The sequence below is a fragment of the Natator depressus genome, chromosome 3 (genome assembly GCF_965152275.1).
Source record: "Natator depressus isolate rNatDep1 chromosome 3, rNatDep2.hap1, whole genome shotgun sequence".
Taxonomy (NCBI): Eukaryota; Metazoa; Chordata; order Testudines; family Cheloniidae; genus Natator; species Natator depressus.
The window spans coordinates 182,894,635-182,909,368 of NC_134236.1; the positions used below are offsets into that span (position 1 = coordinate 182,894,635).

At 38.9% G+C, this 14,734-nt stretch overlaps 1 protein-coding gene across 1 annotated transcript in view; it reads left to right on the forward strand.

Annotated features, from left to right (window-relative positions):
• FSHR (follicle stimulating hormone receptor) overlaps window positions 1–14,734 on the forward strand; it is a 155,397-nt gene that overhangs the window by 51,696 nt on the left and 88,967 nt on the right. Inside the window, exon 2 of the mRNA XM_074947147.1 lies at window positions 8,636–8,707. Within this exon, the coding sequence (XP_074803248.1) occupies window positions 8,636–8,707 (72 nt within the window). The remainder of the gene's footprint in view (window positions 1–8,635; window positions 8,708–14,734) is intronic.

Sequence of the window (14,734 nt, forward strand, 5' to 3'; positions counted from 1 at the left end):
CTGTGTTTGTCAGCCATCTGCTGGAGCTAGGATGCCAGACCCCTGTGCTGTTCTGTCCTGACTGTAGGCCAGAGCCATAAACGGTTTGCTGCCCTGCCCTGACTGAGGGCCTGGGCTCATGGACCTTGGCAGCCCTGCCCTGACTGTAGACTGTAGACCGTAGACCTTAAGCTGTTTGCAGCCCTGTCCTGATGGAAGGCCTGGTGCCCAGAGATTCATTTGCAGCTCTACCTGGACTGCAAGCTGGAGACATTGTCTGTGCAGTGTTTTGCTGATTCCCTGACCGTGGGCGATGCTCAGTGATGTAGTGAGGTGGAGTGGTCTCGCACTGACCCAGACAGGGAGGGACCACTGCTAACCCACGACTAGACAGGATTTTCAAATCAGTGTTGAGTTCTGCTTAAAAACTGATGGTGTAATGAAGTTCAGAGACTCCTGTTAGGTTTGTATGGTTGGTTTAAAGGGAAACTTAGAACACGTGCTGAATGATTTTTTTACATATTAATAGGCATTGCCAAAAACAACAAACACTCTCCAATAAAAACCTCTAAATTGATCATATGACTTTCCAATCCAAAATCATAGCCCTGGCTTCTTGGACCCGAAAACCTACTTCACCATAGGAGCAGCAGGATTTGTCACACTACATTTGTTAATAAGGTATTTTTCTTACTGAAAATACTGGTCCTTTCCCATACTGTTGAGGAAAATATCCTTATGCTAATGCATTTGTGCTTATAGGCCTTTCTAGCAAAATTATGTTCATTGCCCCGACCTTAATCCTACTGATGTCAATAGGACTGGTTCTGATCTCACTCTATTTAATGTAGTAGAGTTACTCATGATTTTCACAAGTTTAAGTGAGATCAGAATTGGGCCCAAAGGAATTTTCCATTGACTCCAATGGAAATAAGATCATAAGCTTAGAGCCAGATCAATGAAGCTACGCTGAATTACATCACTTGTGGCTCTTGTCCATCACGTCTATTTTCCTAATGTTGTTACATAAAAAGTAAAGTGTTCCATGGTCAATCAAGAAAAAAATATAACAATTTGGAACAGGTTTTTTTTTCTTTTTTTTGCATATTAGCAAGAGAAAGAAATAGTGTACAGAAAAGGGTTCATGGCTTTTGTTGTAAAGTAGAGACTCATTTGTTGTTGTTTGTGCTGGAGCACAAAGCGGGGGAAAAACTTGCAAAGAGAGGAAATTAAATTTCTCAGTAAATCTTTCTTTCTGACAAAATACACATTTCTGCAGAGGATTAGAAGGTGATAACATCAGTCTATTACCTCAGAAATTGAAGTAAAATGTTCTTCAAATCCTATCATATTTATTTCTTTGGAACGGAATCTGGTGATTTGGCATTATGGTCACTGAGTCTTGGCTCTTTCTTTTTATTGTGGTACTTTACTTAAATTCTAAAGTTTAGGTACATGCTTTATGTATTTCATTTTAACATCATGAATTTGCATTTTACATGAGCCAAGGAAGATAATTCTACAACACATATGCTTTCTGATTAACTGTGTGTGACTTTTAAATAGGTCAGTGAAATAAGTTTTAAAGAGTATTTTGAAAGACCTAAATTCATGTTTGCTTTATGATGCAGAGATTAATCTTTTCTTGCTAATATAACTTATGATAATCAGCGAAAGTCCTTCGTTCTACAAGGTTATTGGCAGCTGTTGGAAATAGTTGCTATAGGATTTGGTAGTTTGATTTCAGTTTAGCTACTTTGTGAAGTAAGGATAAGAATCTAGCTCATGGTTAGATAAAGGCCTTTGCCTAAATGGCCTTCCAAGTGCCAGCCAAGAAGATATTTTAGGACCAAGTCCTCCAAACTAGGTGTCTATGTTAGACATGCAAAATATATTTGCATTCAGGTATAAACAGTTAACAGTGCACACAAAACATATATCTGCATGTGTAAATGCCTATTGGTGCATAAACTACATGTTTTGCATGCACAAATACTTGTCTATGCACCCATGCATGGTTTGCATATCCAACTTTGGTACTTAAAAAAAATTGGCCCTGAAATGCCAGTTTTGTTGCATTCTGATTTATCTGCTTTTTAAAGACTTATTCATAATATAGGTCCCAGGTGTTTGCATGATTACTTCTTGCCCTCTATTCCTTCTTGAGAGTTGTTATATGCTGGGATGGGTCTGCTTTCCATCATTAGTTCAGTTTGGACCAGGTGGAGGTCGGGACATTCACTTTTCTTCTCTGTGCCTCTGCTTCCCCTTCTGTCAGGAACTGTGAACTTGAGTTCTCTCACTTGAGCCTGGGGCTAGTCAGCTCAGCTCTCAGGCCAGTTAATAAGCCCATCTGGGCAGTGGCAGAATTGCCTGATGGACTGGATGCAAGGAGACAACAGGTCTGCATTTAAGCTCAGCAGCTACTCAGCACTTCTGCCTTGGCTGTGATCTCTTCTCTGACTGTCTTGTTCCTAGCCTTGTTCCTGTTCCGCTCCCATCTGTTCTGGCCCTGTGCCTTTGCCCAGCTTCTGGCTCTGGCTCTGGCTCTGGTTCCCGGTTCCTGTTCTCAGCTCTAACCATTTGGCTGGGCTCTTGTTCTAACCATTAGGCAAGACTGCCCCTTCCCCTATCCCTGACACCATCTATCTCTTGTCTGTCATGCCTGAGGATCTTCAGCTGTAAAACGCTTTCTCCACAAGAAGGTTCAATAGAATCCTTTGATTGCTGCCTTCAGAGCATGAGGCATGCCTCATGTGTTTAGGTGAGCTTATTCATGATCATTTGCTGCCTCCTTTTAATTCCCATCTTCTGTGTCAGGTAACTTTTTCATTGGCTGGATGGTTTACCTGTAGCTTCGGCATTTTGGTTACACCAGATCCTCTGGTTCTAGTTAGTTGTGTGCTTGAGCTGTTTGTTCTTTCATTGTGACATGAAGTTGTATATTGATTATTGAACAGCATTTAGATTCTTATCAATAGTGCCTCTGAAATGTTCTAAATAACTACATCTAGATCTATCTGTATTATATCCTGAATAAATCAACAAGTGAAGGTTCTTTTCCACTCTGCACTGATCAGGCCTTAAATGGAACACTGTTGCATCCATTTTTCCTAAAAGACAGACCTTCAGTTCATAGGAAAGTAACTAAAATGATAAAAGGTTTGGGAAAACCGTTGAGAGACCTGAGCATATTCAGTGCGAAGAAACTAAGTATGAGGAGAGATGTAATTGTACATAAAGACACAAAAGGATGTTACAAATAGAGCAGAAATCAATTATCCTCATTAGTCACAAGAACAGGTTTAGGCTGGAGTAGGAAAATATATGTTAAATATTAGAACATTAACTATAAAAAAAATTATAAAATGAAACAAGCTTCCACAGCAGACTGCAGTGTCACCATCAGTGGAGATATTTAAGGCTTGATTGAGAAACATACTGTATATTAGGGATGGTTTAGGAATAATGTGCCAGATTCAGTTATGTTACATACTGTAAATCTGGAATTACTGGAGTCAGGACCCTGGAGAACCATTTATGGCTAATTAACTGATTTGCTGTGTGATTTTGGGCAAATCATTTCACCTCTCTGTGCTTATTTCTCCTCCCACATTTGCCTGTCTTGTCTATGTAAATTGTAATATATTTGGGGCAGGGATATTTGCTATGTGTTTGTACAGTGCCTAGCACAATGGGACTCTAATCTCAGTTGAGGCCCGTAGGCATTTCCATAATACAAATAATAATAAAAGCGTTAGTGTCACTAGAGTTTTTTCAAAACGTACACCATGGTAAATGAAATCAGAATCTGGCTTACTGATAAAATCTTACCACAAAACCCCAGAAGGGGACCAGATGACCTATTAGAGGTGTCTTCCAACTTGCAAGACTGATAGTTTGTATATGGACGTTAGACACCATGATTTGCCTAACAAAAAAAAAAAGTACAACAAGTACCTGGACACTTGGCTACTCGTCACCGATTGTACTGAAAGAAGAAACTGGATTAGGAAACAGAACTCTGATAAATTGTGCCCAAGACTCAAGTTTTATTGTGTTTTTTATATTGTTCCATTTCTTTTCTGATCCAAAAATCCTTTGAAGTCATTGGGAGTCTTTCCGTTCACTCCAGTGGGCTTGAGCTGTGGCCATTAGTGTGTAGACTCTATTTATATAAACTTTTAAATTGCAAATTAGACACTTCACTAAACCAATATATAATCCAATTTGCACACAGCTATTATACATTGCAATTAATAAAAATCAACTAAGTATTGAAAAAAACATATACAGCTACTAAAAATAAATGCAAAAAAACAAAACACCCACAAGCCAGGGCTGTTGTACAGTGATTAGAGATGTGCTTCTTTCCATTGTATGTAAACCTTTCTAATCTTTTAGTTTGACTCTTATGACTTATTCTGTGTTTTGGCATAAAAATGCTTAAGCACAAATACTTACATTAGTCAGATGTGACCCTACTAAAATTATTCTAAAAAAAAAAAACTAAAGAAGTGGTCGGTCGTTGGTTATATTTTATGTAGACACCTCAAATGGGGAATTGCTACTTAACTATTATTTGAGGTCATTTAAATACAGGCTAATTCTTAACACTTAATTGTTGAGATTTATAAACTATACATGACTTCATTGGTTGTAATAGATACATATCCATTATATATTTGATAATTTTAACAAGTAGCCTCTTTGGATTAAATTAGATTTGTAGGGTATATCTACACTGCAAGAAAATACCTGTGGCTGGCCCATGTCAGCTGACTCAGGCTCGGGCTGCAGAGCTATAAATTGCAGTGTAGACTGTGTGTGCAAATTGGATTATATATTTGTTTAGTGAAGTGTCTAATTTGCAATTTAAAAGTTTATATGAATAGAGTCTACACTGCAATTTTATAGCCCTATAGCAGGAGCCCAAGTCAGCTGACATGGGCCAGCCACAGGTATTTTCTTGCAATGTAGACATGCCTTCAATGTTATTTGCATCAATAAGACTAACTTTATTACAGCCTAGTTAGGCACATTGGTTTATTGAACAATTGGTCCTAAATTTTTCTAAGTGATGTTCAAGATTTAGCTATTAAACACCAATTAAATTTTAACAGCTCCAATACATTAAAAAACAGTCTGATTCTGGCATCCTTACTCACACTGAGTAGCACTTTACTCGACAAAATGACTTATTCAGATTAAAGTTGCAAAGTAAGGTCCTGATTCTGCAAACACTTATATACACACAAGTAGCTTTACTCATGTGAGTAGTGTCACTGAGTTCAATGGGCCTACTCACATGAATGTAGTTACATGTGTGTAATTGTATGAACCATGGGTAACTAAAGGGTAGCAGAATCCAGCTCTTAATTAGAGGTATATACACATCTTGATGCTCTGCCTCCATATCAAGAGGATTTGATTTAGAGCATTTCTATATACTGGCAAAAATATATATGGTTGTTCATACTGAACATGCCTTCTAGGGATCCCTAGTCAAGGAATTATTGCTACAAAATGGTGTTTGGAACAGGTTTCAAAGTAGATCAAAGCTAAACAGTTCCCTAATTGATTCAGCTATGTAACACTAAGCCTACTGGGTATTTTGAAGGCTTACATTGTATTTAGCTGAACTATGAAAGTCCAGACATAGCTTTGAATGAACTACCTTCACCGTGTTTTGGGGAAAGCTTTACAAATTGCCTAATCCAGGTTAGGCCTTTTCTGGAAGCTCTTTAATCCTTCAACATTTGCATAATGATCTCAGTGCCTCAATTCTTATGCGACACTGTGTATGGAAGCAATTTCTGAACAGTTTCAATTAATAATAATAATAATAATAGGAGAATGATGAAGTCCAAAATAGGCTTAATCAATCATCTTTCACTAAATGAAAATATGAGAGGGCCAATTCATTCCTGGTATAACCCCATGGAAGTTAATGGAGTTAAACCAGACATGAATTTCACCCAAGGTATTTAAATATTGAACTCCTTAAATTCAGAGATCTAAATGAGGAGCCATATTCCACCAAAGATATGCAGCTACATAGTAAAAATTCATTATAGTGGAATTCCAGCAAGATAATATCCTTACCTGAGATTTTAATTAAAACAAGATCATCGTATGGAAATTCTAGACTAATTACATAGCATAACGAGGACAGTAGATTCTGTGAATACTTGATGTGAACAATGGGATAGAAAGTCTCTCTAGCCTTGAAGTGCAGATTGTTAAAAGATAGGTATAAACTGCAATGGTGTACGGTAGGTAATATCAATCTAAGTTCCTGTTTCCAGCCCTGTACAGATGTTAAAATAAGGCAACATCAATGGAAATGAAAAGGTAACAGATTTAAAACAACCATTAGGAAACAGTTCTTGGCCCTGAGATGATAAAAGCAAGGAATTGCTATTAGGTGAGGCTGTTGAGCCAAAACCTCTGTGGTAATTCAAGAAACAATTAGATGTCATTCCTGGAGAAAAATAGACTGAGAGAGAGAATTGCATAGTTGACATACCTGTGTGTGGCTTTTTGATTAAAAAGGTCCCTTTTTTTTCTTTTATGGCCAGCATCTGTCTTTGTACCTGAAAGGGTTTGAGTGTGATTTCAGTTGCCAACAGCAGTTCTGGAAATAAGGATAAATTCCTTTACCAACACAAAAATGAGGAGTCCTTGTGGCATCTTAGAAACTAACAAATTTATGTGGGCATACGTTTTCGTGGGCTAAAACCCACTTCATCAGATGCATGGAGTGAAACATACAGTAAGCAATATAAATATTACAGCACATGAAACCAGGACCCAATCCCTGCAACAAACCCCGTTGCGAACTCTGTCTGCATATCTATTCAAGGGACACCATCATAGGACCTAACCACATCAGCCACACAATCAGGGGCTCATTCACCTGCACATCTATCAATGTGATATATGCCATCATGTGCCAGCAATGCCCCTCTGCCATGTACATTGGCCAAACTGGACAAGTCTCTATGCAAAAGAATAAATGGACACAAATCAGACATTAAGAATTGTAACATTCAAAAACCAGTAGGAGAGCACTTCAGTCTTCCTGGACACTCAATAACAGACTTAAAAGTGGCAATTCTTCAACAAAAAAACTTCAAAAACAGACTTCAACAAGAAACTGCAAAAGTGGAATTAATTTGCAAACTGGACATCATCAAATTAGGCCTGACTTAAGACTAGGAGTGGATGGGTCACTACAAAAAGTAATTCCCCCCCCCCTTTGATACTCACACCTTCTTGTCAACTGTTCAGAATAGGCCACTTCTCCCTTAATTGAATTGGCCTAGTTAGCACTGACCCTCCACTTGGTAAGGCAACTCCCATCTTTTCATGTGCTGTAAAAGATATATACTGTATATATAAGCTGTATACTGCTTACTGTGTTTTTCACTCTGTGCATCTAATGAAGTGGGTTTTAGCCCACGAAAGCTTATGCCCAAATAAATTTGTTAGTCTCTACAGACTAACACGGCTACCACTCTGAAACCTTTACCAACACACTGTATGATGTGTGGCTCATTCCCTCCATATCACAGCTGCTTGTCCTGGCTTCTAACACATAATGGCCTATCAGGTAGTATTAAATAACCTTATAAACAGGTAATTTTAGCATAAGTAATTCATTATTTTTTCACCACTATACATAATTAAATTTGTGGGGAAAAGCCTTTAATTAGGATAATGTTATTTATCCAAGGACCAGTAGATACCCCTCCTTTTTGTTTGTCAAACACTACAGCACATTTCTGTATTTTCCTGTGTTTACTCTGCTAAAAGAGATGAACCTTCATTAGTAGAAGGGGCTAAAGCAGTGCACTGACATTTATGTTCTTAGATTTTTTTTGTGGAAAAGAGTCTTCCATGAACCATGCAGTACTGTCTGAAGTTCTCATTAGTTCCACCACCATTCTGTGGAATACTCTGCGTAATTATCAGCACAAACTGTTAATCACAGTATTCCCTATAGAGTCCTAAAGTTACATCCACATCAGATATTACCGGACACCCTATTGTCTGTGCACTTCTATTATTTAGGGTCAGATTGTGGCCTGACTTGTGTGCAAGGTACAGGGAGTATAAGGCAACCCTTTAGTGCCTTGTGTCAGTGACCTATCCCACCACTCACAGTACAGAAGGTGAATAAGGCCCCACAGAACCATTTCTTCCACCACCACATGCAGGTGGGCGGGAGAAGGCAGGAGGAGATGGGGAATGTCTCCATCCCCTGCCTCACAAAGCATTGGACAGCATAGTTATCCCAGGTGTGGACCCAGAACTGTTTACTCCCTGCCAAAGCAGTGGAGACCAAAAGGGAAACTGTGACTCATTGAGTGACATTTGGCCTCCTGGGATGCTTCAGTGGCAGCACAACAGCATGCTGCCCCTTGCTCAGGGCAAACTATTAAAGCATAAGGGCTACATGGGGAGTTATCCATACTGATGATGACAATGACAGCTCAACATCTTAAACTGTAAATTCTTCGGGGCAAAAATCTTCTCTGCCTCTGTGTTTGTGCCATCCAGAGAACAGTGGAACGACGATCCTGACTGGGGCCACTGGGCAGTATTGTGATATACATAATAAATAATCAGCATGAATTTTCTTTATTTTCAGGAGATTTGTCCTCACCAAGGTGAGAGTCATTGCAAAAGGAGCTTTCTCAGGACTCGGTGACCTAGAGAAAATGTACGTATTGCATTCACTAGGAACCAAACTGTGTTATTTTAAACAGTGATTTGGGGTTGCAGATTCTTTTACTGTCCTGTTCTGCAAGCAAGCCACTCTCTCTCTGCACTGCAGGGATATCTTTTTCATCTAGTTACAGATCTGTGAAAAATTGAAACAATAAAGATAAACCAGCATTCCAAAACAACATTGTCACAAATACATCTGCAAGAAATAGTGTTTGGGCAAGGGTTGAGATCAGCACACAATGTCAGCATAATTAATGAGGAAAATGTCATAGCAAAAGTCCATGGCAATCTGAGAATTCATTACAGTGCTTCATTACAGTATGTCAACTCAGAATCAGCACTGCTGTTCAGAACTGTGGATCAACCAATTTCCCTTTCACCAGTGAATAATTGGACTAGTTTGCTGTATGTTTTATGGGAAGCAAGGGGAGTTACTGATTTGTGCTGAGATTTTACAAAGCCATCCACAGGATAGAGATGTCCACTTCCTATTAATTGTAGTGTTCAGATACCATGATGAATAAGTACATATAATTACAGAGGGCTTGAGCTGTTATTAATCAGTCTGATTAATTATGTGTTTAATTAATCTGGTAAACAGGTGTGTAATGCACCCATTTCTGCGCTATTTCTCTGACACAGCCTTGTTCCCAGTGCACCTCCACCACTGGAGGAAAAAGAACAAGTAGTCTGACCAGTGTTCTTTTGCTGTTGAAAGTCATAGACTCAGCTTATAAAATCAGAAGGGATTATTGTGATCATCTACTCTGTTTCCTTACTTGGCTCCTCACCATTCTCCTTGCCCCAGCTCCCAGAATATTGCCTCCAGCATGTTGTTCATTCTTACATGCAATCCTTTGACTTTCTCTTGAGACTAAATCCCTCTGCCCAGTAGTATTGTTTTGTTTGTCCAGTTCTCTAAGTATCACAGAGCCTATACTGGCAGACTCCCTGATTCATCAAGGCACTTAAGCATTTGCTTAACTCTAAGCATGTTGGTGGTGCCATCATATGCAGATGAGCAGACAAGCAGCTATAATATGAAATAGCTCACAAATCATAAATATAACCCATATATCATTCATTGCAAATATTCATGATAACACAGGGACAAAAAATATATATAATCAAATGGTATATTTGCATATCAAAATAGAACTCTGAATGAAAGCCTCTTTTCTCACACAAGATCATGCACAAAAAAGAAGATTAAAGCAAACTGAAGGCTATTTAAAGGAAACAGCTATTAATAATGTGATATCTTAATGTGGTCAAATTTGGTTTGCCTGATGTATACAAATTAGATACTTTTCTATACTGTACATACTGTGCTTACATGGAACTGAAAGATTAAAAATCAAGAGACTGACTAAATTTGCTGCGTATATTAGTGAATGAGACATGTAAGGGAAAATCAGATTTCCCACAGCCTAAAAGACCATTTTAATTTATTTACAATGTGTCTATTAGAGAGATTGTCAGAACCATTTGTAACTGTGCTTTTGTGAATGGGGTTGGTCTTAAGGCCCATAATTTAGCAGGTAATTACCTACCTTGGACACCAGCTTACCTGCTATTAGAAGTGGAGCTGCCACAGAGAGAGGGCCTGCCAGTATACTGAAGTATTCTGGGAAACTAGGGCGGGGAGAAATAGATGGTCCTCCAGAAAATCTGGATAAGAATCCTAAGTCTTATACTCTCATGCAGACTCAAAAAAAGTTTTGATTAGGGCCATCATACCTGTATTTAGCAGAAAATTAGGGATATGAAGGAATTTATTTTCTCACAGAAGGCTATTTCAAAGAACGAGAGATCTAAACAGCAGCCTAACCAGTTTGGAAACTGGTGACCTTCTCACCAGCTGCTCTCAAGCGTCTCTTCTGCCGTGTCTCCACTCTAATTTAGTAAATAGGAATACAGTCAAGAACATTAGTTATACCAGTTACACCTTTTTTTCTGTTCCACTTCTAGCCAATAGGAATTTATCTGTTCCTATAAACTCCTGTATGTGTGCTGCTGCTGCTGACCTAGGTGCACTATAAGCTATTTACTTACTGTGGGCTGAAAAGTTCTTAATTAGAAAGAGAGAAAATCTGAGGCATATAAAAGAAGGTTCTCTTTGCAGTGTTCTCTCTATAAACTTTCCTCATGTTTCCAGAGTTTAGCATGGCAGGGGTGCTGAATGCAGATGTGACAATGCCTAGTCTAACCCCAGATACCATAGCTGTTTAGAGGTAATTAGGCCTGATACTAAATAGTTGACCTGAAGTCGGGAGGGAAATGCTAATGGGTAGTTAGCCTTTTGAGTTGCGTGCTCGTGCTTGCTCGCTCTCTCTGCCCCTAAATCTGAAAGTTGGAGATGTACTGAATTCTCTAAACACATATGGTAAGTAAAAAATCAAAGAGTATTTAATATAAGTTGTCTGTGATCATATAATTTAATATTTTGTTTAATGAGACTGGAGGAAGAATAGAAACTATAGTAGAGATGATTGGATGCACTTTTTTATTCAAGGAAAGATGCAAATGACCGATAGAAATGAGCGATAGAAATGCCATGGCAGTGACATTTAAAAAATTCAAAATCAAATGACAAGCTTATATTCAGTACTTAAATATTCAATATTTAAGTGTCACTGGAGACCTAGAAGGAAGGCACTCTGAGAACATAGGTCATTCTATTTAGGTGCACCTTTGTTTGGAGAGACACTGTGATCAGATCTCTCTGCTGTGATACTGAAGGTGCAGGGTCATGACTTCCTTACTCCATTCAAGACCAAACAAGCATCTATGACACTTCCTCTGGGTACCCAGCACAGTGAGTTACCTTGTTGCTCCCCTGCCTCCAGTGAGAGAAAAAGAGAGAGTTATGTCTGTGCTTACCTGGGTGTCAGCTCCCTGACATGTCCCAGTCTGTTAGCCACCCAAACAACCTCTTCAGGACAATGTTAGCCATCATTTTGCTTTGCAGGATAACAATAGTTGCACCTCAGTCCTAGAGCCCCTTTGGAGCATTCCCTTGAGATATCCCGCCCTTGTTATTGGCTACTCACAGAAATAAGAGATTTGCTATCCTGAGGGGGACAGTGCACACAGCAGCTTGTTTGATGCAATTGAGCATCAGATCCTATATAAAATCACAGCACTGAGATATATTTAGAGTGAAAACTAGCATAACTTCATCATCAAAGGTTAAGATTTAAGAGATACTGAGTAAAGATAACAGAAACCCTATAAAACAAAATAATATGTTTCCTAGAGACTAAACTTAACTCTAACAGACAAACCATCTGTCTAAATAAGTTTATCATACCCCACATGTCTTTTGCAGTGTTTCTAACCAAAGCTGGTTGGGATCCTGTTTTCATGAATGTAAACATGCTGTCTATTTACTTCCTCAGGTGCAGGATAAAATGGTTTCCTGTTGCGTTCTCTTTATATCCTCCAAAGTCTTTTGTTTGTCCCCAGAGTCAGGATGACTCACCATGGTTTATCCCTGGTGTGGTGACTCTGACTCATGTTGACTTTGTATGCAAACAGGGCTTACAATGCTTCATTTACATGTGACTATACACCCTTTTATGTGACAGAAACTTGTTCATCAACCATGCCTTGTTCAGACTTTTAGGAACCTATTTTATATATATATAATATATATATATATATATACACATAACTTCGTACATGGTATCTGTGTATACATGTCACAACAATATTAATGACCATTGTGACCCTATTATTCATTAAAGACCTCACACAAAGTTCTTTATACATAAATATTGTAGCAGTGTGCTAGGGGTAGTCAGTTTGTCAGGCTGTTAAGAGTTTCTATGGAACAGTGAACCCTTTGCCAGCTGGTACAAATGGGCCTCTGTGCCACAGCTTCATTCTTCCCTAAGACATGATCCTTTGAGAATTCATAGCTCCTCTTTTGTAAGACTAATGCTAAAGCATAATGTTTCATTTCACCATCCACTCTTTGACCTACGATGGAATGAAACATCCTTCCTCTTTTGTTCAGTCAAAGACAAATTCACCCTGGTGTGTGACTATGTTCTATGACTACATGTTGCTGAGAAGGAAAAAGCTTTATTGGGATTGTTGGGGGATGGGAGTTTTTTAATGATTTTAGGGAAAGATTGTTAGGGCTTATTCCTTCACCCACTTACTTCCCTGGTCCTTCTCGCATGAACAGAGAGCAACAATACCCAAAGTCCAAAGGTGCAAACAATTCGATGTTTATTGGGATGAACTTCCAGCAAGCATGATTCCAGTTTCCTTCCTTAGTGTCCCCCTTCCAAGCTCTGACACCACAGAACCTTACCTGTGTCCCTGTTCCCGTTCCCATTCCCCCCCACTTACTTCCTGATTGACTGCAGACTATATAGTAAAACTTGAGTTCTGCTTAGCTATACCTTAACCAATCATTTTACTGAAATTTAACTAACCAATCCTAACATATCGTAACATGATTATTTAACCAATTATATCCCACCACCTTAATTAGTTTACACCCAGCAAACTTAATTATACAGCAGACAGAAACAATCACAGAACCAGACAGAGATTATACAAACAAACAATAGGGAAATGGGGACTACAGTGATAGAACAACACAGAAATGAGGATTCTTGCCAGACAAGATGCTATCAAACTAAGTTTCCTTTTACATCTCCTAGGCAATTCCCTTTCTCTGGAGGTGATAGACATTATCAGGACAGGATTGTATTCCTAATAGCCCAATAGCACCTTATTTCAATGTGACTAGTTTGGAATGTAAGGATGTGACCATTCGCTTCCCAGCTTATGGCTGCCTCTGCTGTTTAGCCAAAGGCCTTAGCCTAAGAAGAGGTCCTCAGACTGTCATGGTAAGAGAAGGCCCTTACACCGGCAGACAGTGATTTTGATTCTTTCTTTTATATCTCTATAACTAACCAAGTGATAAGAATACACCTAAATTCTTAGAGTATAGGCCTTTACAGACAGGCCTGAATATCTGTGTCCTAACAAAGATTTTCAAAAAGTTCCTGAGGGATTTAGGAGCACAGATTATATTGGAGGACAATGGGAGTCATGCTCCTAAATCTTGAAAATCATGAAAACCTCAGAGCTCAAGGAAACTGCCAGATCAGCACTCCTCAAGATTGAAGTCCTCTTGTCTATAGAACAGACAGTGGCAATACAAGCACTGGTTTCTCTTCATCTCCCCACTAATGTCCTTCACCAGTAGTCTAGAGGTGTCATCTGTGGATAAGAGGCTAATTTTGTCACTAGGCATATTCAGTCCTTTAGCTTCTCTGCTGGGACTACCAACAAAGTGCCATATTTCATGGTGATTTATATTGATCTACTAGGAACAAGACATGACTGAGACCACCAATATTTTATATAAGGCAACTAAGCAGCTGTACAGTGCTAAGAACTCACGATTTGAGGACTTCAATAGCTCAGACATAGGTGAGAGGTTTATTGCAGGAGTGGGTGGGTGAGATTCTGTGGCCTGCGTTGTGCAGGAGGTCAGACTAGATGACCATAATGGTCCCTTCTGACCTTAATATCTATGAAACTTCCATCCTGGCTGAAACTTGAGCTATCCAGTCTCCCATAAATGTTCATTCCACAAGATCCGAATCCCAAACTCACTGAAGTTGAGGACTCTTTCCACTGATTTCAATGGGCTTTGGATTAGACACAACTGCATTTTTTAACAAAAAAAATTGTTTAAAACCAAGTGATTGATGAATCAAGGCATTAAATGGCAGGTTTCATGATGACAATGTGCCCACTTATGTGCTTATAATTAGGCACATACTTAAGTACTTTGCTAAATATGAGCCTAAAACTCCCTAGTTTTAAGCATTTCTACCTTGGCTGTAAAATGCTTGCCATGGCTGGAACTTGGCACACAGGATAGTGTCACTAGTAGTAAGATTGCAGATTATGTTTTCTTTACGCCACCCACTCCTAAACCGAATTTCACACCCCTTGATAATCTGTACCTTATTCCCTGATAACCAGA